We start from the raw sequence: 25,066 nt of genomic DNA, 5'->3' as shown, positions 1-25,066 counted from the left end.
TGTTCTCCTCCCACACACTGATGTGTCACTCACAGACACACAAGCACAGAATGTGTACGCGTGGCGATGATTTTCAGATCCAGTTATCGCTCTCCGAGTCGACCTCAGACAAAGAGCTGATTTAATTACAGAGAAGTTCAGACCGAAGATTAAAACGGTTTCACCAGATAAGTCAGTGAAAGTCGTTTTCACCTCCACAGACATATAATTCAAATTCTTCACATATCTTACTGCACAAAATCATCAGTTCCATCTTCACGCCACATCACACGTGGCTGTCGTCTTAGTTTATTGAGCGTCGTTTAGTTCATTTTAAAAACCAATAAAAGACTCTGCCTTTAAATGATTTGGACTGTGATGGAAAAATCATTTTTTCTTATAGATGCCAACAAATATCGACACGTTTAAGTAACTTTGCTACATAACAAACTTTAATATGTTCTCTCCTGATGGACTCCATCAGCTCCCAACTTGACCTTTTTCCAGCAGGTTTGTTTGTTCTGCCGATGGATGTAGAAGCTGACGTGGATCTGAACCTTTTCCTCAGCCTGTAAAATGTTTTAACCACAACCTGTTCCTCCTCTTCCTTTTCATCGCTGTTTACTGGACAGCAGAAAACTTTAAATAAATCTATAATCTTAACACTGGACTTTTATTGTGAAAGTAAGCCAGTTCCTCCTCGTGTGTGGGCTCTTTTGGTAGATGTTGGCAGTAAACAAAGATCTGATGATGGAATTGAAGCTGTCAGAAGATCAATCCAACGCCGGCTGAACCTAAATGAGAGTTGATGAGAGGAGAAAAGGAAATGATTGGAAATATTTGTGAAGAGCACCAGTGGCAGCTCTGCGTCCCTTAACACGTTTTCAATCGTTCACGAGTCGACACCTCTTCAGGTCTAATCAATCAACTGATTCTGTTATTCTCCAGCCATCGTTCATCAAAATCAAGTCGATGTAAAACTCTTTGTCCACGAGGAATCAGAAATGAGGGCAAAGTTATAAATATAAAAAAAAAGAAATGAATGAGCCTCTCTCCATAAACAAATCCAGAGCAGCTGACTCAGTTTATTCTCTCATTTAAAATGTTAACGATGATGATGTGGCCAAGAAAAGAGATGAAGAAGAGCAGCTCCAGATGAGCTTGGAGCGGGAAACAGCAAAAACAAAATGTGTAGTAAAATGTAATTGTGTAATTGAAGCCGTCATCCTTCTTTTTTCTCCACGTTAATCATCTCAGCAGCAGAAACGCAGACTTTGTTCTGTCCTGTCAGAGTGACCTCTCCTCCCTCCCTCCCGCTCTCTGTCCAGTCTGTAAGGCGGCCAAGGCGGACCTGGTCTTCCTGGTTGACGGCTCCTGGAGCATCGGCGACGACAACTTCCTGAAGATCATCCGCTTCCTGTACAGCACCACCGGAGCTCTGGACAGGATCGGACCGGACGGCACGCAGGTACCACCGACGGGGCGACGGGGTCGTGAGCGCTGTTCTGTCGTCAGACTGACAGTTTACTGGCATGCTGGTGCAGAAATACTGAAACAGAGTGAAATATCTGAAGCCTTTTTTTTTTTCCATTTGGATGATTACAGCTCATAAAAATCAAAAATCCAGTGTCTCGCTTTGTTAGAACTTCCCCTCGGATCAATCGGAAAAAGGCTCACTTCATCTGAAAGCACTTTGGCCCACAGAGCAGCGGTCCAGATCTTTGTCTTGGTGCCTGGACTGGGACAGCTGTGGCCCTGCTCCGACTTCAGCTCCAGTCCTGCTGAAGATCTCTCAGTGTCCTGGAGTCAGCTTTTCTCGACGATCCTCTCGTCCCTGTTGCTTGTCGGCACTTTTCCCTTTCAGTCAACTTTCCACGAACTTCTGAGATTCAGCTGTTCGGTGGAGAGTGTCCAGATCTTCTGGACTGCTGTTGATCCGGTTCCATGCACTCAACAAGCTGCTAACTCTAATATGGTGTGCCATCATGGTTCTCCTCTTGGTCTGTGTGACAGGTGGCCATTGTCCAGTTCAGCGACGACGCCCGGACTGAGTTCAAGCTGAACTCGTACAGCGACAAGGAGCGACTGCTGGACGCCATCAACAGGATTTCCTATAAGGGAGGAAACACAAAGACGGGTGAGCGCACAACACAACAGGAGGAGAGTGTAGTTGTTGTCCATCACTGACTCTGCAGCAGATTAAAGACTCAGAATCTCTGTTCCAAACATTTGTACAGTCACTCAATCACGCCTTCCTAATCATGTTATCGATACTTAGTGAGCAGCAGGCGGCCGCGAGCAGAGAATTAAATCTACGTACGACTGCGTTGGTGTGCGAGTCAAACTGTGCTACCCCCTTTTCATGGAAATCACCTTTTCTATAAGAACACGTGTGGTTGCATTCAGAAGTGGAAGTGCAGCGTGGAGTGTGAACGTGTGTAATGAGAGGACGTCTGTGGGGAAGCAGCACGAGCTGTTGTCATTAATCAGTGTTTACAGAGCAGGCAGCTAGTTTCTCCTGAGGGGACCACGCTGCAAAAGACAGATTGGTAACAGGGAGAGATTCTCCCACCGCTCATGTCACCCTGTAAAACACTAATCCTTCGTTCCAGCAGGCAGCTGCAGTCTGGAGATGTTCAGGGACACGCTGCAATTAAGATCGTTTTCCCAGCGAGCTGATCGCTGAAGCTATTTTAAATATTGGTGCATTTTGACTCCGGAGCAGAGAGAGCGGAGCCCTAAACCTTCATGCAGACTCTGAGTTCAGGAGCAGCTGCGCTGGTTTTAAAACAGATTGTAGTGAACTTGTACGACTTCTATTATGTTGTAACTATCCAAACATTGTTTGTCTGATCGAATGTTTATTAAAGGTCTGAATTTGTTGTGTCTGTCCGTCCAATCAGGTCGAGCCATCCAGCATGTGAAGGAAAACATCTTCACGGTGGAGGGGGGAGTCCGGAGGGGGACCCCCAACGTCCTCGTGGTGCTCACCGACGGGCGGTCTCAGGACGACGTCAACAAGATCTCCAAGGAGATGCAGATGGAAGGTCAGGACCTCGGGCTTAGAGACGGGTCCAGGAGATCCAGGTTTCAGGATCTGACAAGGATCACAATCCACATTTCATTTCCATTCATAACGTCCACATCAGAAGTTCAGCTGTTTCATGAGTTGAGCAATCCTTCACTCTCTGTTTTTTCCCGTCAAGGTTACATCGTGTTCGCCATCGGCTTCGCTGACGCCGACTACGGCGAACTGGTGAGCATCGCCAGTAAACCCAGCGATAGACATGTCTTCTTCGTGGACGACCTGGACGCCTTCAAGAAGATCGAGGAGAAGCTGGTGACCTTCGTGTGTGAAGCCGCCACCGCCAGTGAGCCACGATTTGTGTTCATCATGCAGATACACCCTCATTTAAAATAAACCCATCACCATCGAGGAACTTCAGGGAGGGCGGAGTCAAGATGTGATGAAGAAATTGATGAAAATGGCCAACTGGCTCCTTTTGATAAAACGTATCTTGTTTTTGTTCCCAGCTTGTCCGTCGACACAGATGAGCGGCAGCACGATGCCAGGTGAGCGTTTCTCTGTGTTCCCATGATGCCGCACTGGACGCACACAGTAGATGTGAGCACGTGCAGAGCATCAACTCGTGTCTGAGAGTCAGCTCGACACCTCGGTGGCTCGGAGGTTTCTCCCCTCTGATTCATCTTGACCTCCGGTCTGAACACAGCTGAATACTGGTGTGAACCAGCCACATGGATCTCCAACGGTGCAGATAATGAAACACCAACAGATAAAAACTTTTTTTTTCTCCTTTATTGTGTAAATTGGTACCAAATTGTGTGAAGACCAACAGCAGTGCACAGGACCAGCTGATAATTGGTGCTGAAAAAAGAAATATGTCAAACACTGAAGATGAAGTAGATGCATCTGATGTTTAACAGACCTGATGAGATCATGAAAGGTTCACGGAGGTCAGGCATGGCGTTTAGGGTCAACCCCCCCCCCGCCCCCGGCATCAAGAATCAGGCCATCTGAGCTGAAACTCTGACAGGAATCAGAAAACTTCTTGTCGGCAGGTTTCCGGATGATGGAGCTCTTCGGGCTGGAGGAGAGTCGCTACAGAAGCGTGTCGGGCGTTTCCATGGTACCGGGCACCTTCAACACCTTCCCCTGTTTCCACCTGCACAGCGATGCTCTGCTGGCTCAGCCAACCAGGTGCGATGCCCCCCCGATTGTGAACTGATTTTATTCATTAGGGACAGAAGGTCTGACAGCAAAATAGAGAATGAGAATACAGAAATTAAAGCACATTCATTAGAAGTTTTAAATGTCTGATGGATACAGACACACACTTCTGTGTGGCCTCAGTACGTTCTTCTTCTGAGGCTTCAGATAAAGTTTAAAAAGCTCCGATAGCTCCAGCTGACCTTCAGGCCAGAAAGAAGCTGTAACTTGAAACTTTTTCCAGGTACATCCATCCCGAGGGCCTCCCCTCCGACTACACCATCACGCTGCTCTTCAGGCTGCTGGCCAACACCCCCGAGGAGCCGTTTGCTCTCTGGGAGATCCTCAACAAGAGCAACGAGCCGCTGGTGGGAGTCATCCTCGACAGTGAGTCGCACCTTTCATTCATCTGTCCCGTTTCTGTGTGTGGAATCTCAACACAACAAATCAGGACGATTTGTTTTAGCAGCAATTTCCACCAAGAGCCAGAAACCTGGACTGAATCCAGATGTGGCATTTCCCACTCTGACCTCCGTAGATGGTCTGTGATGTGCGTCTGACTTGTAGTTTGTGTGTCTTCCTGCAGATGGAGGGAAGACTTTGACGTTCTTCAACAACGACTACAAAGGAGAGTTTCAGACGGTGACGTTCGAAGGGCCGGAAATCAAAAAGCTCTTTTACGGCAGCTTCCATAAGGTCAGAGGATGGTGTGTTTGTTCAGCCGTCCCGTATCTGAGCTTGAGCCTGGTCTCGGTCAGCTCTGCGGAACTCGCTGCTTTACCTTTTCACCTTCTGTTCTGTTGCCTGTGTGTGTGTGATCCGATGACAGGTTTTATTTTAGTGAGGACCAGAGGTCACCGATGATCCTGGTGTCTTAATGCTGAGTCAGAGAAGTTGTTGCGTTGTGCGTAAACTCCTGTTTGTGGTCGTTTTACCACCATACCGGGACTAAATCTGGACTCAGTCCGGTACGATCCAGAAGTCATCGTTAGCGGCTCTTTGGACAAGGAATGCAACATTTACAGCAGCTCAACACAAATCCTCTCCCGAGCGTCAGTAACGAGCGTTGTCTGCTGTTTTCATTCTGCTCATCAGTTTTTTGGAAATCGACTTTTAACTACTCCGGCCTGAAGGATAAGCTGTTGCCTGGTAACAATAAAATGGGATGTCATGTGACCTGGGCTGCAACCAATCAGAGTCCCCTCCCGGTTTCATGGAATCTCTTTCCAGTTTCTCGTCTGCGGGAAGATTAACGTTAATGTTAAATCTCTACGGGCAACAGATCATTAACCGTCAAACGAAGTCACGTCTCCTCTGACGTCCTGATCACGGCCTGGAAATGAAGCCCATTATTGTGCAGTGCTGGTAGTCTGGAACCTGCTGTTTGTGAAATGCTGTAATTTTGTAGACTGTAATCATCTGTTGATGCCAAACAGCAAACAGTGGAGGTTATTCTTTCCTCACGAAAGGTCACAAAAAAAGTGCTAACTTTTCCTTCCTTCTGTTGGAGTGCAGAAAATTGGAACATGTCATTTCAGGCTGAATGATTAAATGTAGAAATATAGAGAGATTAAACTATTCAACAAAATAAGAGAAAGAAACTTTTCTCCAGCCTCTTATTTTGAAGGGTTTTAACCATCTAAGATTAGCTTTCCATCAGTAGTGCATCGATTCATCAGCCAATCGCATGGAGAGGCTTAATCAGCTGTCAGTCACGTGTATCTGACTGTCCCCTCGCTGAGCAAAGTTAAATGTTTGACCAGATGTGATGAAAGGTGTTGTTTGTTGTTGCCATAACGACGGTTTAAGTGTGGAGAAATGATTGGCTGATGAATCTGTCAATCAGAAACATACATTTGATTGACAGCTCTATCAGCCAATGGTGACGTTGGTTGACCTGCGACGTCGGGGCAGTCTCAAAATTCAGCCTACAGATTTCATAAATGCACATTCAATAATTCGGTACCGTGGAGGACCAGGTCCGGTGTTCTGGCCGGATTGAAGGTCTAATTTTTCAGAAGTCCGTTAACATGACTGGTAGAAATGTGTTAGATCAGTTAGATCAGTGTAATAAAAAACTGGCGAAGGAAGCATGTGACCAGTTCACCCCAGATTCCAAAATGTTCTCGTCCATCTCCCCCTGAAATGGAGAATTGTGGGATATCACGAGAAAACGGTTTGTTCACAAAACGCTCTGAAACAACGACATGTGAACTTGTTTTCCTCTCCGCAGCTTCACATCGCCATCAGCAAGACGAGCGCCAAAGTGATGATCGACTGTAAGATGGTGGCCGAGAAAAGCATCAACGCGGCGGGAAACATCACCACCGACGGACTGGAGGTTCTGGGCCGGATGGTCCGGTCCAGAGGGAACAAGGACAACTCTGCACCGGTAAAGAAAACACACACTTCACACGAGGTACCAGGTGTTCAGTCTGACCTCGAATCAGAACCAGAGAGCTGACTTTACCTGGTTATCTCTGTCGGGCCTTGAACGCCACATCTCCCGCCACTTAAGGATTAGGATTCAAAAAGCAGCAAACACTCCAGACTCTGTTAGTCAATCAAACTTAGAGTTCAGCTTTTTAATCATCAGATCATTTGATCTGTGAAATTTCACATCCGATTCCAAAACATATTTGTGTTGCTGACTGTTGTTGTGCTTTGTCGTCCTCTGCAGTTCCAGCTCCAGATCTTTGACATCGTCTGCAGCACTTCGTGGGCCAACAGAGACAAGTGCTGCGAGCTTCCCGGCCTGGTGAGGTCAAAGTTCACCTGTTTGCACAGCAGGAAGGCTGATGAGAAATAAAACAAGAGTAGAAACAGATTCTGAAAATGTGTTCTGAAACAATAAAAAAAACTTGTTTTCATAAATACTATTTTATCAGCTGAGAAAGAGCTGAGTTTCTTTGCTGTGATACTAAAAAACCTCACTGCTGGTTCATTTGGCTTTAATTCAAACAGATTTGAATCTGGATTGTGTCAGAAAATCTGATCAGATCTTCATCTGATGTACAATAATTAACAAACACAACCTGAACTACAAGTTGTTGTGCTGTTCTTTCATGAAAATATCTTTTAATCCGGAATGTTGATATTAATCTGTCAGTCCCGCCTCGCCGGCGTCGCTCTGTTCATTCCCATGTCTTGTTTTTATTTCTTTTTTCTTCATGTCATCGTCATCCTCCTCCTCCTCCTCCTCACAGAGGAAGGAGGCGGACTGTCCGGCCCTGCCCAAAGCCTGCACCTGCACCCAGGACAGCAAAGGCCCCGCTGGCCCTGCAGGACCACCAGTGAGCCTCACACACGCACACAATTTGTTCACCAGGAGGATTCACACACATAGAAAAAGACGCACAAACCTTCATGTTTCACGTTCAGTCTGAGTCTCTGTTCGTTCTTCATTTCTCACTTTGGTTTGTTTAAAACGTTACAAGTTGTGCTTTCGTTTCTGAGCTTGTTTGCTGTTGTCGATCTGTCACGCACACAAACACACACACTTCTAAGTGACTGCTGTATTTGTGTTTTAAACAGGGAGGTCCAGGAATCAGAGGAGCCCGAGGAGATCGTGGAGAGCCGGGCCCCGTGGTGAGTACGGTCACCCTCTTTGGGTCGAGCTTCGGCAGCTATCACAGAAACAATCATTTTGATTTTGCTTGATTATTGTCAGTAGAAGTAGCTGCATTGTTTCAATTTCAGATTGTTTGTAAAGGTGTAATTATTATTTTTATTTATTAATGTATTATTGTGATTATTTTATTTATAAATGCCCTTCAACACACTCAAAGACTCACAAGTCTCACACAAAATAGGACATGATTCTCAAAAGCAAAACAAGGACAACTCCAATTTTTGTTATTAATATTTCAGCCACAGCTGCTTTATTAAACTCAAACCAGGAGAGAACAACAAGCTGTTAAACGCAGAGCAGCCTCAATATTAACAACAATACACAACATCTTCATCTCTCAAAACAAAACTGAAACACACCACCTGTTAGACAAACACGACAAAACACAACCCCAGTCGCACAACTGAATGTACACCTCTTTCTGCACAACAAGGGGGGACGAAGGGGACAAAATACCACAACATCAACACGCACACCCCTGTTCTGTGTGCATCTGTTGTGACCGCATTAAGATTTATTGGTATTAATATATATAGTGCCTGTGGGTGGGGCCAGCGTTAGTGGGCGGAGCCATCATCGCCCCATCTCACAATTTGAAATAAATCAGGTAGGTCCAGAACTTTTATTTTATAGTTACATAGACTGGACAAATCAGATTGTGACGTTTTTCATTTGTCCGTGTTGGTCCTCAAATGCAACGTCTCAGACGCTCACTTAGACTCAGAGTGCAACTGATGAGATTTCAGGGGTCAAAGGTCACGATGAGCTCTCTCGGAGCTTGTAGTTTTTTTTTTTTTATGTTTTATTTTGTTGACTTGTGGCTGCAGGGGTCCGTGCAGGGGCAGATCATGGAGGATAGCTCATTTTAATGAGCTGCTGGCTTCCTTCATTCTTTCCTTACTGACTGATACGACTTTTTCCACATCTTCAGGAACAAGATTCATCTCGTTGACTTCACCCAAACGACCAGGCAGGAGTTTTTGAATGCATCTGCACACAATAACACAAAGACACACTCACCTGCCTCTCTGAGGCCTTCAGGAACATCAGTTTTCCTCCTCTGAGACAGCTCTGGTCCAGCTTGAGTTTCCTGTTTCAGCTCACTGCGGCACCAAGTTGTGTTTGAACCAACGTAGACATCGGATTAACGAAACAATCCTCCCCTGCAGCTGTAATCTTAATTCAGTGATGATGATAATAATAATTCTCCTTTAAACCATCTCAGCAGCAGCGAGTTTCATCTCTGTCCTTCTCGTTCAGCCGGCTGAATTCCTGCTGGGATCGCTCTCACCTGTCGCTCAGCTCGCCGGCGTCGAGCTGATCTCTCTGCTGAACCGCCACGTCTGCCATCATGAAGCCTGTTGGCTCGTGTCCAGATAAAACATTTGATTCACCCTCCTTTTGCTGTCAGCTTCTTTCTGATTTTCTTTTTGGAAGTCGTAGATGATGACACAAATAAATGAAATGCGCACAAATCTATCTCGGAATAATCTGACCGGCAGAATTGAAGAGTTGATTTGTGTATTATGCAAAAAAAAAAAAAAAAAAACAACAACCAACTGAAAACTTAAACTAATTTCAGATTCATTTTAGTTGGAACAATCTTTTGTTCATCTGCTTTGTTTTCGTGGAATCGACGTGATTCTCTTTGAACCAAACACACATTTTCCCTCAGGGGAAACCACAATACTTATTATAGAGATAACAACAGTGTTGACGTATTTTCTCTCCTTATCAAAAAATTACAACTTTGCAATTTAGATGTCGCTCTGGGCCATATTGAGATATCACTTCTATCTTTATTAATCATGCGTCTCTGTTGCAACAACAGCTAATAAAAAACACACAGATGCACATCAGCGAGTAAAGTCCAGCCGGTATCAGAACAAAAGCACTCCCAGAATCACTGAAGAATCCTGAAGGATTCATTTTGGTGTTTGGTCCTGAAGGGAAACAGTAAGAACACAGATCCTGTTTTAATCAAGCTCATCGGCTCAGAATAAACCAAAAGATCTGAATTTTTTGAAATATCAGCATTTAGTAATTATAACGGTGTTCTGAATTCATCCAGATAAAAGACATAATTTATTTTCATTTATCTCTGATGCGAATGGACATTTGTGTCGGTTTTCCTCTTTCCTCGTTGCTCAGCACAACAAACCTCCCTCTGTCATCAGAGCAAGATCTGTCAGATCCAGTTTTCGTTCCCCCTCCCAACCTTCATTTCTCCATTTTGATCTAAACACTTTCCAGATATTCTTGTGGAATATCTTTCTGGGAACCTGTGGGACAAATAAATAATTTTAAATTGTCTTTAATCCATCCAGTAACTGACTGTGATCGTTACTGAGTCTTTGATAGTCGATCAATAACTGGCTGACGTTGACTGAATGAGATAAAACAATAGGTAATGTCAAACCTTCACAAACAGTGCAAAGTTGAATCTTGTATTTTATGCTATTTGCTGATTTGTGTCTTTCATACTGAACATGTTGCAGCAGTTAAGTGAATATTATCTATTCTACCTGCGTGTCAGGTGTTCATGAACATCTCTTACTGGCTGATTTATTCATCTGCTTCAGATGGTTGGCTGAAATATCTGGAGAGAGAAAAAACTAAACCAGTAACTGAAGTAGCAATGATTAAATTGATTGTAATCTTTCAGCCTGGAGTTTAGAGATTTGTGTTTCCCAGTGTCCTTAAACGCACCATGTGTTTAGCTCATTGATGCCGTTTTTACTAGAACAAGAACAGAGTCATGTGACTCTGCTTGACCACCAGGGGGCGACTCTGTTGGTTATAAAAAGAGGTCAGATTGAAATGGAGTCTATGGGGAAACTGAACAACTGCTGTTTTTGATGGCAGGTTCCCCAGTTTGTCTTCACAGTGTGTCTGTGAGGTGTTTGTGTTTTTATTTTACAGTTTTCTGCCCAGTAACAGCTGTGTACATTCATATTACTCTTTTAAACGGTGCAGCAGGTGTGGAGCAGGATCTCGGGGTCAGTCTGTGGTTTACAGTCTCAGTTCTATGGAAGGACCTGGACTTTCTGGATTCTCATAGATCTCCACCTCCCCCTCCTCCCTTTCTGCTCCGTCGTCCTGCGTCACTCAGTTGTATCACCATCTTTGAAAAATCTAGTTTGGTGTAAATATGTGAGTCTATCTTGAGAGACAGTTAAACATTAGCTGCACTTTTGTCTCTTTGATTGACAGTTAATCAGATATTTTGCTTCTGTGAAGCTCCAGTATCTTCTAATAAACTCGGCTAACATGTAGCAAAGAGCTACGTTCCTTCCTGCGGCAGAGAAGTGAAGAAGCACCAATAAGATACCAACCACCTTGTTCCTGTTTACTTATCACATCTTTGTGCATTTGATGTGATCTAAAACAGGAAATGGCTCCTTTCATTGATACTTGATGAATAAAGACGTACATATGAAGACTCAGGGATCTGCTTACAAGGTCTACTGATTTTTTTTTTTTTTTTTAAAGAAAGTTTTTGAATCTGGCCTCTGACCAGGAGGACCAGGATGATCTGATGGTTGGAGACCAGGCTCAGACAGAGTAGGGGACTAGTTCCTAAACCTCCCTGACCCCCTCCTGTACGAAAACCCCTGTAGGACTGCTGCACCATCCTGAATCCTGAGGCGGACTCTGCCACAGACCTGGAGCGGTCTAACGTTTGACAGAATAAAGGAATGGTTTAGGTCATCAGATGCATCTGAAGCCGGTTGTTGGTGGAAAACCAGGATGTCTGGAGGAGGGTTTGAGTGTGGGAGGGGTGAGGAGACGAGTAAACCCCGCCCACTGAGATGTATCCATGGTAACCAGGTGTGTCCCAGAGTCGGACAGAGATCACGTCTCTGGTTGTTGCTCTTCACCCACATATTATTTCATAAGGCGGTGAGCAGAGATTTTTCTGTGGAATGATTTAAACATTTCAAGTTTCAGAAATCTTTATTATCCCACGAGGGGCAAATTCTTTTTTTTTTTTTTTTTGGCTGGTTCACTCATCGGGTCAGTATTTTTTGGACAAAACACTGAACCCCCACGTCGTGTGTGTTCAGGTGGAGGTCCAGTCTCAGATGTCTGTTTCACAGATCCATTGCTTGGGCCCGTCCTCGTCGTACTCCCATTTTCCTCGTCCACCGATATAAGCGTTGGGCGTGTTCTCAGGGTACAGCGTCACCGCCGTCAGCCAGGCCCTGAGGAATGAGAGTGACACTGGGGCTGGTAAAAGCTTCGTACAGCAGATCTGGTGTTTGTTGTGCTGTTAGTGAATACATCAGCACAGAGGAGGATTAATGTGAATATAATAATGCCCTCATGTGGTGAAACAGAAGACTGCAGCGTCTTTATTCTGAGCATCTCATGTCGACCTTCAGCTCTTCAGATTGGGAAATCATCTTGTTTTGCTGCAGATGTTTTCTAGATAAAATCCCATTTGTCTTTTTTGAAACTGTTTATTTCCATTCCTTCTCATAATGAAAAAAGAAAAACACTCACAAATAATTTGGCAGGGATCCATCCACCCACTTCCATTGCCACTTGTCTTTCCCGCTCCAGTTTTCACTGTGGATCTTCTGTAACTGCAGGCCAATCCACGAAGAGCCGTGGCCGTTTATTTTACTGACAAATTCCTGGCAGTTTGTCGGAAGAGCAGGTTAGAAATACCAGAAATACCAAACAGTTGCCTGTCACAGCAGCGTACATCTTTGTTTCAGCTGTGTGTGTGACGTCAACTCTAAACGGTTCTAAATAATCTTTTATCTTTGAGGAGGTCTGTCTCTCTGACGCCTCATCAGTTCACATCTTTGTTTCTTTGAAACGCCGTAAAGGAAATCTGCCTTCATATCTCACTTCATGTTAGTTTGCTCCTTTGGACCACATCAGACCAGGACCAGAGACCGACTGACACTTGCTGCCATCAGAGTTCATACTGAGCCTGAGGCCTCCCTGTTCCAGCATGAAAGCCTCTCCCTCCCTAATTTTGTGCCAGTAATCTGAATTGCAGTGAAATGTGTTGAATTAAAAGTGTCACATTGTTTCTGTCACATCAGACTCTTTCTGTTTCCTCCTGACTTCATCGCAGAGCCACAGATGACTGATAGAACACTCACCTGTTCCTCTTTACTGTTTATTATCACCAGATGAGCTCCTCGACTCCGACAGTCCTCCCTGCTCTCGTTCCAGCTCTTCTTATCGATAGAAATGTAATAACAGCTGCACCGAAACCGCTTCCACTCTGCAAGAGGCATCAAATTACTAAGTTGGTGACAGATTTCAAATAAATGGTGACCCACAAAGCCTTCCTCACCGGCCGTGCTGTCGTGTTGCTGGCAGTAATCGTTGCTCAGTTTGGTGTAGTTGGACCGCAGCTCTTTGAGCGACGTCGTGAGCTGCTCGTTGTTCATAATGGTTTTCATTACTGGTTCAAAAAAAGAGTCGCGTGAAATCAAATCTCATCACAGTTTTGAGTTGAGGCGTGAAAATAGAATTGAGGTTCTTACAGAATATGGACAGGACGACCCCCCCGGCCCACAGCAGGAAGCACAGGAGACCCAGAACCAGCATGGCAGTTCTGAAAGGGTTTGGTTTGGCAGCTGGAAGATGCCTGTGACTGTGGGCTCCTACACAAAGTGCACAGGACAGACGTTTCTTTAATCATCGGAAGAGATTTTCCTCCTTTAGCTCAAGTTAGAGAGTCACTCAGTGAGCTGAGGACAAGCTGACTTCCTGTCCGGGGTTGAGCAGGTAGCTGACAGCACGACAGGTAGAAGCCTCAAACTTCCTGTGTAGCTGTGTAGTTTCTCAGAAATAGGACTCCCCGTACCTCTGCCCGAGTCCGACCCTGCTCCGAAGGTTTTCTAGTCATGGGGCTATTTATTATTGTTTGTGCCTTGTTTTTAGTGTGTGTTTGTGTTGATGTGGTCACTGACAACAGGTGCTGTTCTGCTTTAAATTGCCCCGCCAGAATAAATGAGGATTATTGAGCACTTGTTTCTCAGACATTAAACTGTGTCATTACCGAAAAGTTCTAAAACGTTCAGTTGGACACACGATGAAGGAAAAGCCAACTGTCAAACGCCACAGCAGGAGTTTCTGCCTACAGCTTCAGAACCAGCAAGTTCACAGTCAAACATTCGAGATGTGCTCAGGTAATAAAGCGTTTAACCAAATTCCTCGTGATTTTAAGCTGTACCTTTGTGCCATGTGGAGGCGGCGGCGTGATTCTCCCTGATGGCCTCGATGCTCTCGTAGACGTCGACCAGTCTCACCACTCCCTCTCCTCTGTCCTCCTCTTTGGACACAACGCAGTAGCTCCCGTCTGTGCACGACATTTTGCAGTAAATGAATAATTTTGGTTTCCCACTGCTGTCACTTCATTACTACCTGCCGTGTTTTTTAATACATCGACGTTTGTCTCCGTAAATCACAACGGCAGCGTCCTGCAGCCTTGATGCGGCCGTCTTCCTCCCTGCAAATTTCTTTGTGTCACAATCAACAACCAACAGGACGTAGGGAGGAAGTGGTAGTTGGGAAATACACAAGAGCGTGCTCATACTTTGAGTGTGCAGCAACAAGTTCACAACTGCCTGTCAGCGTTCGTGGACACACAGATGGCTGGAGATCTGTGCGCAGCAGCTCGGACAGGAAGACTCCAACGAGGTCAGCGGCCCACATAGCTGCTTTGGCTTTTTGTCAGCTACGTCACGTCAGTGAGACGCCTCGGTGTGTTATCGTGACACCATGTGATCACATGATCAGAGCGCCGCCACCCCTGAATGTTGATGGAACAGAGAGATACCATCCAGCTTGTTTGTTTTTTGTTTGTGCTCGGTTAATAAACTTGCCTTGCCAGATAAGACTCTGGTACCAGAAGATGGTCGGTCAGATCTGGACTGTGGACCTGTTAACTGTCACAGCTGGAGTGTGTGTGTGATTTACCCAAACGCAGTCTTCCTGTTTCTCCCTCTCTCTCCCTCTGTAGGGGCCCAGCGGTCCAGTCGGAGATACAGGTGTACCAGGACCTCAGGGACCGCCAGGACCGCAAGGACCCAGTGGACGCTCCATCATTGGCTCCCCGGTAGGACACACCCAGTCCCATCCACGGAGGCTGTCTGCTGTGTGTAGCCGTTTACTGAGTGTGTTTGTTATCAGGGAGCACCAGGAGAGAGAGGGGAGAAAGGAGACATCGGACAACAAGGAGCACAGGTACACAAACCTTTAGCTGAAACATGTTTTCATCACCGTGGCATCATGAATCCTGGGACATGCTGGACCAAGAAGGATCCACCTCTTTCAGTTTTAGGGACAGAACCAACCAACAGATATCAAAGTTTTACTCTGACTGGGTTTCGTTCTCACCAGCTCGTTGTGGTCGGGTGGTTTTTGGCCAGCCATACAGATTCATTAAGTCTGTTATTGATGGGCCTGTTTTCTGCAGTTCGGGAGCTCGAAAAGCCCCCAACAAGTAATTACTCAGTGCCGTGAATTACTGGGACTGTTTTGACCTTTTGGAAGCAAACAGTTGTCAGATTTTGAATAATTGTGCCATTTGCAAAAGGTTGATTTCTGTGGAGCAAATTCATTTCTATTGCCTGAGTTTGTGACAGCGCTGAGCCACAGGAGGAAGAAGAAACAACTTTTACTTTGATTTCTCCTCTTTTTTTGATGTAACCTGCAGTTAATGTGACCTGAGGTGACCTCTGATCTCTTCCTGCCGTTTCAGGGAATCCCTGGAAGAGCCGGAGCTCCTGGTCGAGATGGACCGTCAGGACAAAGAGTGAGAACCACAAACACAGTTAACTGCTGCTGATACACAATTAAACTCCCTCCTACTGATATGGACGCCATCACCTCCGTTAACTACCCACGTGCTTCTTCTCCTTCACTTCCTGAACGGTCACATGTAGAAATAAACACACTTCCTGTTCCTGTCCTCTCAGGGTCTACCAGGGAAGGACGGCCCCCCAGGCAGAGAGGGCCCCCCGGGGACAATCGTAAGTGATTGTGACACTCTGTTGACCTTTGGATGATAAATCGGCCAAAGTTGTTAACAAATAAACAACGACTGAGTGGACGCTGACCTGAAGCTGTCGAGCTGTTTGTTTCCAAACTGATTATCTTAAATCCTGATTGTGTGCACTTTTAATTTAATTACATTTTTATTTTTTTGTGAATGTGAACAGACTTGTTGTGTTTGTTCACTGTCAGCTCAGCTTTAGCTCCTTGTCTTGTTGAGTGATAACCTGACAGGAAACAAAGCTGCACTTCATCACTTTTATCAATGAAGCTTTCTGACTGTCCTCCTCTTCCTCCTAAGGGGACTCCAGGGGCCCCAGGGGCCCCAGGAAGCACGGGCCCTCCAGGAAAGCAGGGAGAACTGGGCCCTCCGGTGAGTCTGTCAGCCTGATAATCAGACACAATAGAGCCTCTCCTCATTAATCCTCCGTCTGGTCTCCACCTGTGGCGGAACAGACCTGGAGGTTGTGTGTTTCCCGCCTCTCTGTAAACATCCAGAGGAGTCAGGAAGTCGTGTCAGTCAGGATTAACGGAGTCCACAGGGACCGTCTGCTGGCAGGATTAACGGATTCCTGTCCGGTCCGAAGTGTGTTCATGACGACAGCCCGTCAGAGTTTGAATCAGCTTCTTCTGCTGCTGCTGTGAAAAACACAGCTAATCCATGTGTTTAGGTTTGGAGACTTCTGATGGTTCTCCGGTCTCTCTGTTTGGAAGAGGTAGACCTCAAAGTCCATATTTTATTTTCAAACTTTATTTTTTAATCTTTCCAGTCTTTTATTTTGAAGGGTTGACAGCCATAAGAAAATATATTTGTGGTTTTAAGGACCAAAAACCGCCTCAGTGTAGTTTTACATCTGCTCTGTGAAGCTGCTCCTCCTTCCAGATGAAATGAATGTTCACACACAGTAAATCCCATTTTGACAGCACCACCAAAGAAGAAATGAGATTCTGTGGGAGGTGGTACAAACTGCTGACAAACCGCTTCACATCACTGTGATAAAATGTTGTCAAGCATGTAATTACAGCAGCGTAGGCGGACAACAAAGAGGCTGCCTTCACTAATTATCGTACTGTTGTCAGCTGCAGATCTTAACGTGAACTTTGTTTTTGTAGAGTTCAGCTGCAGCTTCAGAGGAACGTTGGAGGGTTAAAGACGGAATTTCTGCCATCTTTTTCTTTCACCTGGGAAGAAAAGGCAGAATCAAAACGTTTAAAATGAAAACAGCAGAACATGAGAACAGAACAGTTTGGGATGATGGGAGCTGAAGAGCTCACCTGGACTGTCCGTCTGTGTCTTCATGTGTCCTCTTCTGTTTCAGGGTCCTCCGGGGAACAAAGGGGAGAAAGGTGAACGGGTGAGTGGCTGCTTTGATGAGGAGAACAAAACCTGAACAAAGCCAGAAGGATAAAACTCTCACAAAGACAATTTCTTATTTTTAACTTAAAATAAAATTCAAATTTTAAAGAATCAAAAAAAAGGAGATTGTGCAGATTTGATTTGGAAACAGGAAAATGAACATTTGTCTAATTTTGTTTCACATAAAAACAGAAATGAACTCGAAGAAAAAGAAACACAACACATAAAACACATGGTTGTATCTGCGGTGCAGAAAACAGGCCGTTGAATCTTACTGCTGTGATTTCCAAATAATTTTTTTATCTGTCAGGGAGCACAAAGAAAATAATCCAATTAAAAAAAATAATAATAATAAAAATCATTTCACAGTGCTGTGTGGAAGTGAAATAAAACCCCACCCAGTTGTGTGTTTCTTCTTGTGGTGACGTCAATAATATCTTCCATCAGTCGCTGCTTCCTGTTTTCAGCTTTTTCTTCCACATTCAAGTCGACACCACCCAAAGCAACACAACACAGTGTCATCACACCACAGATGAATATTCTGTCCCACATTGGTTTGGAGAAACTTCCAGAACAGAAAACTGAAATAACATGAAAATTAGATTTAAAAAAAAATATATATATATATGAATCAATGAAAATATTCAAGTTTCGATGATGCTATAGTGAAAAACAGCCAGAGAAGAGGAGGAAGAGCTACTGATCCAGATTTTAGTGTGTGCCAACCCTGATGGGGGTTACAGCTGCGACCATCAGGGTCAATCAGTTTTAATTCTTATATTAAACTTTACTTCACATTCACCAAAAACGAAATACAAAGTGAAGAATTAATTATTACATTTATTAAAAATATTAAATAATAATCAGAAAGAGGCATTTCCTTTTGGTTGAATTCAAATTTCTTCCAGTTTAGGTTAACCCTAAAAGTCTTATTTTTATCACATGACAGGAGAGAGGAAGTTGGTCACTGCGTTGTGACATCAGAGACCCAAACAGGACTTTTCTTTGTGTGTCCTCAGGGTGACCTCCAGTCGACGGCGTCGGTTCAGGCCATCGCCCGGCAGGTCTGTGAGCAGCTGATCCAAAGTGAGTAACCTCTGGTTCTGACTGTGACCCGGTTCAGCTCAGTTGGGATTAAAATGCTCAGAGGTTTAGGAGCGGGAGCAGCTGTCTGAGGCAGAAACCGTGTCGCCGTTCGTTTGTGAGCCTACGGCTGTCCAGTTCGTCTCTGTGATGTCGTGTTTTCTGCTTTCAGGCCACATGGCACGCTACAACTCCATCCTGAACCACGTTCCCAGTCCACCGGTGTCCATCCGCACCGTGCCAGGACCCCCCGGGGAGCCGGGTCGACAGGGATCCCCGGGGCCCCAGGGAGAGCAGGGACCCCCAGGAAGACCCGGCTTTCCAGGACAGAACGGACAGAACGGGGAACCTGGAGAAAGAGGTGAGGGTCCGAGACTGGGGTTAGAATTACACCCGGACTCACAGCTGTCCGTTTTCATCTTGTGTGCCTTCTCAGGTCAACCAGGAGAGAAGGGTGACAAGGGATCTCCAGGGACCGGAATCCAGGGCCCCAGAGGACCCCCGGGACCACCTGGTAAACGGGACCACAGAAGTTCTCAGTCTGGTCCTCCACATTTCTCTAAAATGATGATGACTTTGGTCCGTTTTGCCCCCCCCTCCAGGTGTCCAAGGCCAGGGCAGACCAGGTAGCCAGGGTGCATCAGGGCGACCAGGGAATCCTGGATCTCCTGGTCGGCCTGGTGTCCCCGGACCTGTAGGCCCCGCGGGTCCTCCAGGATACTGCGACCCGAACTCCTGCGTGGGCTACAATGTTGGAGGTACGTAGGCTGACCAACGAGACCAGGACTGGTCTGACTGTTGGGTCACTGAGACACCGACCACCCGTCAATCTTATAAACAACATTTTAAACCTCCGTATAAATATGACGACTGTCTGAGCATGAAAACATGATGTTTGATCCATTTGGTTCTTTTTCATGTTGAAAAGGATCCACTGAGTTAAACAGGCTGCATGTTCCTGAACTCACCGTGTTTGGAGGTGAAACAGGAAACACCTAAAAAAAACAAAACAAAACAGTCTGATTCAGACCGACACGGTGATAATACAAGTCCAGTGCTTCTTCATAAATCTCACCATCAAAGTTTCCTGATTGTTGCTGACTTAAAGGTTCGCTGCACCCAAATCGTTTATTTATTATTAAAAGACGTTAAAAAAATACATTTAAATGGCATTCACGTCTGTCAAAGAGAAATGGGTGGCGTGGTCCTTTAAGCTGGTTGAAAGGTCGCAGGAAACAGGAACGGCAGGCTGAAACTGTATCTCTGCTCATTGTTCTGTGATGGTGGGTTCAGATGCTGCATGAGGGGTTTTCTCACACAGATATCACTAATTAAATACGTCGGCAAGTCGCTCGCAATAAGATACACTAACTGCACGTGAAAAGTTGCGGCTGATGAATCAGAGCTGTTGGCAGCTTCTGTTAATTTACTCTCCAGCGTCCAAACTGCGCCGACTGTGTTTTCTCAGCCTTTCACGTGAAGACACTCGTGGGAAATTATATTTTAACAGCTTCATAGTCGGCACAGCAGGATTCATCACATGCTTCGAGTCAACACAAACAACAGTTCGTTCTCGCCACATATGGAAGGCGACAAACTGTTTCTTTAGTTGATGACAAAAGTGGTATCTGTAAAGAAAACCCGCCGTGAGTCATCTCCAGCTCCAATGCATGGTTGTGTTAACGTGTGGTGTTGTGTTGAGGTTAAAGGTCACGCTGCAGCCTAAAGGGCGCCGTGCAGCTCGCAGCCTGCAGGGGGGGAGGGGCCTCATGTGAGTAACGTCTGCATGTTGATATATTGTTCGTCTCTGTCACCTTCACATGACCGTGCTCACTGTTATTTGTTCAGACTGCACGTCACCATCATTGTTGTTTATTCTAACTCTTCATTTGCAGCAGGGCCTTTCTTCTAACCCATAATAACCCCGGTAACCCGTGGAAACCTTTAATAACCCTTGTCGTTTTACGTCTTGCTCCTTCATCTTTATTCCAATCATTCTTTTAACCCGATCGAAATCCATCAAACTTACTAAAAATTTTTTGCTTCCTGCGGTGGCGGGTCGGCCATCTTTGTTTCGGGCTCTTGGCGTGCTGGTGGGCTCGCTGTCTGGTTGGTTGGCAACGCAGAGGGTGAGGATGTCACTCACGGCGGCGCTATCCCCGCAGTCCAACTGCCGCCCAACGTCTTCCAAAACTACGGCGAGGTCGAGGAGGACGACCCCTACCGCTACTACCAGCCCAACTACCCGGCGCCGCGGCCCGTTTCCCCCGACGACCCCGCCCTCGACATCGAGCTGAGCTCCCCCGGAGCCCACCGCAGCTCACGGAGCCTGGAGGGGGAGCAGGAGAGAGTTGGGCCGAAGAGGAGACTAAAGAGAGGATCGAAGCTGCTGACGGGACTAACTAACTAAGAGGAGGCGACTGGAGGACGGAGGGCCGCTCGCTGTTTCTGATTGGACGGTTTGGAGCCGTTACGGACTAATCAACAAGTGCCTGATGTAGAGGATTTCCTATGGACGTTGGAGACGGGCGGGGGTGGGGGCGGGGGTATCAGGTTGGGACTATTGTAACTCATCTATGCTATTGAATTAACGTTTTTGTTTCGTTTGTGCTGTTTTGGTCTCAGTTGTCGACTCATCTCTCTGCGAGCAGGCGACCCGAAGCGAGTCAAGATTCTGAATCGTGTCGTCATCAGACGCTGACGTTGGCGTGTTTGGTTTAAGTGCCTCAGAGTCGTGCGGAGGGAAACTTCAACCTTTGAGCTTTTATACTCAGATTCGCTCCGTACGTGACGGCAGTTTTTGTTGGGCCATTTTCAAGGCGAGGGTCCATCCTGATGGCGTCTTCCTCGGGGGTCAGTATGCCCGTATGTTATGCACCTTTGACTTCCTGTAGTTACCATGGTGGTCATTCCTCTTCCTGGTTAGAGAAATGATATGTTTTGCTACGTCCACAGATTTTGTGGAGCAGATGTTGTGCCGAGTTGGTCGTCTGTGTTCGCTTTGAGCTTTTAGTTCAACCTCATCCGGCGACACCAGAAGCGTCGCTGTTGTTGCGGTCGTTTGTCGTGTGAACTAAAGGGTCGTCTGTAAACATGATGATGTCACCTAAAACACCCTCTGACCTTTGACACCTCAGATCTCAATGGGTTCCTGTTGCCTCCTTTTTGTTTGTTGGACAAAAGAATGATGTTAATGTACAGTTTTGCATGTTTAGTTTTTATTTACCACGTGATCTATCATCTTCGTTTTATTTACATTTCCTTCTCGGACATGAAACGGTCGCTCCGTAGATGACAGGAATCGAGTTGTAAAGACAAACTCCAGTCATGTTTGGTTGTCAGGCGTCAGGATGCTATCGTCACGACGACCAGAGAGGAGGAGGAGAGGAAGGTGAATTTTGTTAGTTGAGGCTGGCGTTTCTTCTTCGGTTTTTTGATCCATCTTCAGACGGATTTGCCTCCATTTGTAACATTAATCAGGCAGCTAATTGAGCTGAAGCTGCCATCTGCTCCACAGACTGACAACAGAAACCCCGTTTGGTTTTCTTTTTTGTGTGTGTGTGTCTTACAGCTGTTTTACAGCTGGAGGTCGGTCAGACTAAAGGAATGTCAAGTGTTTGGAAAAAGGTGCGCCTCTTTTATTCACCTCCAAATATGTTTTCTTTGTGCAATTTGGCCCAAAATCCAAACTCAGATCCACCTGGACCATCTCCGTTCAGGTTCTGAGGCCTTCAGGTCTGACCAGGATGCTCTAAGAATAAAATCAAGGAAGTAATTTATTTTTTACTTGGTATTGATTTTCTCAGCACAATAAAACTGAAGTACAACCGATGCTGTTGTGTGTCCTGTCGTGTGTGTGTGAGTGTGTTTGGTAAGCACGTTGCCGTCCCTCAGCGGGTCATGTGATGGAGCTGTGAGGTCTAATTAAAGCAAACAGCGAGGTGCTCGCAGCAGGTGGACAGAGCTTCACACGTCGGCCGTCAGCTCTCATTAGATACAGAAACAAACGCAGCCAGATTATAGACTGGACTCTGGACCGAGACGAGAGGTGGGAAAACTGGAACAAGCTGCCTGAAGTGATGAGCTTCCACAGTTAGAGAATGATTTTTGAGATGTAAAAACTTTTCCACCCTCCAACGCACTGACCCCATTTTCTACAAAACATCTGTCACTTTAAGAGTGAGGAAAAGGAGAGACAGGTGGCGGTTTCTCCGTCCTGAGTGTCGGTCCGGTCTTCAGCTCCCTCTAACGAGCTCCTCTCTGTAGAAACAGACCAGAGCAAACTGAGTTTGTATCTGGATTTTATTCGACAGCACTTTAACATTTCTTAACAGCCCTGCTGTCTTTGGGCCTGACGCGGACCGGACACGGGGGCTGTGTTTAATTTGCTGAGCTTGATGTGATGTAAACTGGGCCTTTAATTTTTTTACTCTTTCATTACTTCCACTTTGTACGACTCCCACAAACTGTTGACAGTCGTCAGCTTGTGTTGAGGAAGTTGCGGTCTGACTCTCAAAAGGCAGCTTAAGTGGAAGTCGCCTGCCAACCCCAAAACACATCATACTGATACAGCATCATAATGACAGCACCGAGGCGTGCCATGAAGTGAGAGCGGAGTGAGGCTCTGAAAATAGCTGCGGTGTAATCAGAAGTGGTTTTAACACACTGAGCAGATGTGTGTTCAACAGGAAGTGGACGCATGTTCATGGAGAGGAAATCGAACTTTTCCTCCTCTGCCGTCACATCTGTCTCTGCGTAGACAGATCGTTCATCAGGGTGAAACGGTGTGTACTTCAGGGGGCGTAGGAGAGGCCAGCGCTCACACAGCAGAGGCACTGCTGTCGTGGCAGTTTGCGTGGAGGACGGCGGTCTCTCAGAATGGTTAAACACTGTAATTATGGCTCTTTAGTTCTGATGAGGTTGATGATAACGAGCAGGACTTGGATCACAACGTGGGAGGAAGATGTTTGTTGTCTCTGTCTCTGAGTTTCATTCAAAAAAAAAAATGCAACCAAAAACTGAATATAATGAGCCTGTTAGGAAGGTCCAGGAGGATCCACCTGTGGTCGGAACCAGGTGAAAACTAAAACAGTCTCCTCTGTCATCACGGCGAATATGAATCGTTGATTTCATTGCGTGATTTCTCACTGTGACCTTTGACCTCTCGCTTAATATAATAAAAAATGGCTCCCTCCTTCTTCCTCAGTAATATGCAGCTCCCACTGCGACTCAATGCTGCCCTCATGTGGCAAAGCATCTGAAATACAGAATTCATTTCTCTCTTCCCTTCTTTATGTTTCTCATATTAAAGGTCACAGCACAAACAAACATTCGACAGAGAATTATTCTGATTGAATTATCAGCCCAAGGAAATCTTAGAGAATCTATCGAGAGAAAATTACAGTCAGAAATAAGTTTTAGTTTCACGTAAGTTCCAACAGAGCAACAAAAATACATCCAGTATTATTCCTCATCATGATGACTCCAGTGTTTCCTAAAGGAGATAAGACAGGAGGCACTAAAGCTCCTTATGATACTTTCCTTCAGTCTTTTTTATTTATTTTACAATAAAATCTGACTCCTTCAAGCTTCAGTGTCATGAGACGCCGCATTAAAAACACTTCCTGAGTCAGAGGCCACGTGTGATATTTATAACCACAAAGAGACAATCTCTAACCTGACACGAGATTCACATTTGGAACAAAGTCTGCCAAAGGAAATTACAATAGATCAGGTTTCACCGTGAAATTAAATCCAAAGCTGCTGAACGTCAGCCTGAATCCAGAGAAAGAAAAACACCACAAATACAACAGAAACATCTGACGCATTTTAATATAATAATAATGTAAACGCATTACCATATAAATTAATTTAAGAATCATATAAAATTTTAATTGTCATATATATTCAAAGTAGAAAAATACTAAATACTGTAAACATAATGAGCATTATAGATATCGTAAGCTGGAGACCATTTTCCCATAGACTTCAATACAATCTTTTTACAACCAGCGGAGTCGCCCCCTGATGACGGTCAGTGTCAGGTCCGGGTTTAGAGTCCCGGCCTCTGGTGGTCTGCGGAGGAACTGTAGGTTCAGTCTGACTTTCTGCTTGTGTCAGAATTACAACACAAAAAATAAAAAAGGGATCAAAGTCGCTGCAGCAGAACCACAAACATCGTCTTAGCTGGTGTGATCGGACTCCTCTGTGAACTGATACTGCAGCTTTAGAAACACTCATCTGTGCGTAAATGAGCGGGAAGCTTCGAGGTGGATGTTGTTATTCTGAGCAGGTGAAGCAGCTCAGCTTCTCCTCCGAATCTGAATAAACACAAAACCACAGAAACAGACGAGGCAGCCGAGCAGAAAACTCCTGCCTCTCTCACCCACCATCTCTGTCTCTCTCTCTCAAGTGATGTGGTTTGTGTGTGTGTGTGTGTGAGCAAGTCAGGATGATCAACCCCGCACAATCTGATAAACTCCTGCACACAAACAAACACAACAAACACACACACACTGAATTAATACTGATACCGTGCTGAGTCGCTGATGTTTGTAATTATCGACACTCACTGCAGCAGAGGATGGTCCCGCGTGTGTGTGTGTGTCTATTAATAATTAATCCCCAGTTCATTTGTATGTAAATGTGTCCAGACAGCGCGCAGCTCTTGTCTCCCTCCTCGTGATGAATAAAGCATCAAGGAAGGCCGTGCTGCTCCAGAGTGAGGCAGGTGACTTCCTAATGAGCAGCACAGAAGAAAAAG

At 45.5% G+C, this 25,066-nt stretch overlaps 2 protein-coding genes across 2 annotated transcripts in view; one reads left to right on the top strand and one right to left on the bottom strand.

Annotated features, from left to right (window-relative positions):
• The window catches only part of col14a1b (collagen, type XIV, alpha 1b), a 71,586-nt gene extending 49,452 nt beyond the window's left edge, over positions 1 to 22,134 (top strand). The window contains exons 26-48 of the mRNA XM_029513480.1: positions 1,308 to 1,447; positions 1,993 to 2,116; positions 2,883 to 3,026; positions 3,186 to 3,350; positions 3,514 to 3,552; positions 4,060 to 4,198; positions 4,452 to 4,594; positions 4,794 to 4,903; positions 6,441 to 6,599; positions 6,888 to 6,965; positions 7,414 to 7,500; positions 7,742 to 7,795; positions 14,830 to 14,925; positions 15,000 to 15,053; positions 15,571 to 15,624; positions 15,788 to 15,841; positions 16,165 to 16,236; positions 17,183 to 17,218; positions 18,240 to 18,306; positions 18,476 to 18,664; positions 18,740 to 18,817; positions 18,906 to 19,061; positions 20,469 to 22,134. Coding sequence (XP_029369340.1) covers positions 1,308 to 1,447; positions 1,993 to 2,116; positions 2,883 to 3,026; positions 3,186 to 3,350; positions 3,514 to 3,552; positions 4,060 to 4,198; positions 4,452 to 4,594; positions 4,794 to 4,903; positions 6,441 to 6,599; positions 6,888 to 6,965; positions 7,414 to 7,500; positions 7,742 to 7,795; positions 14,830 to 14,925; positions 15,000 to 15,053; positions 15,571 to 15,624; positions 15,788 to 15,841; positions 16,165 to 16,236; positions 17,183 to 17,218; positions 18,240 to 18,306; positions 18,476 to 18,664; positions 18,740 to 18,817; positions 18,906 to 19,061; positions 20,469 to 20,713 — 2,483 coding nt within the window. The 3' untranslated portion in view covers positions 20,714 to 22,134. The remainder of the gene's footprint in view (positions 1 to 1,307; positions 1,448 to 1,992; positions 2,117 to 2,882; positions 3,027 to 3,185; positions 3,351 to 3,513; positions 3,553 to 4,059; positions 4,199 to 4,451; positions 4,595 to 4,793; positions 4,904 to 6,440; positions 6,600 to 6,887; positions 6,966 to 7,413; positions 7,501 to 7,741; positions 7,796 to 14,829; positions 14,926 to 14,999; positions 15,054 to 15,570; positions 15,625 to 15,787; positions 15,842 to 16,164; positions 16,237 to 17,182; positions 17,219 to 18,239; positions 18,307 to 18,475; positions 18,665 to 18,739; positions 18,818 to 18,905; positions 19,062 to 20,468) is intronic.
• Positions 11,466 to 14,483, bottom strand: LOC115050593 (natural killer cells antigen CD94-like). Its single transcript, XM_029513481.1, has 6 exons — positions 14,041 to 14,483; positions 13,349 to 13,468; positions 13,156 to 13,266; positions 12,959 to 13,083; positions 12,345 to 12,478; positions 11,466 to 12,043 (listed from the first exon to the last, which is right to left on the bottom strand). Exons 1-6 carry the CDS (start codon positions 14,177 to 14,179, stop codon positions 11,920 to 11,922), a joined length of 753 nt encoding a protein of 250 aa, XP_029369341.1. The 5' UTR covers positions 14,180 to 14,483; the 3' UTR covers positions 11,466 to 11,919.
• Positions 22,135 to 25,066: the final 2,932 nt, after the last annotated feature.

The sequence above is a fragment of the Echeneis naucrates genome, chromosome 11, assembly GCF_900963305.1.
Source record: "Echeneis naucrates chromosome 11, fEcheNa1.1, whole genome shotgun sequence".
NCBI classification, from domain to species: Eukaryota; Metazoa; Chordata; class Actinopteri; order Carangiformes; family Echeneidae; genus Echeneis; species Echeneis naucrates.
This window is presented reverse-complemented; position numbering and strand designations above follow the sequence as displayed.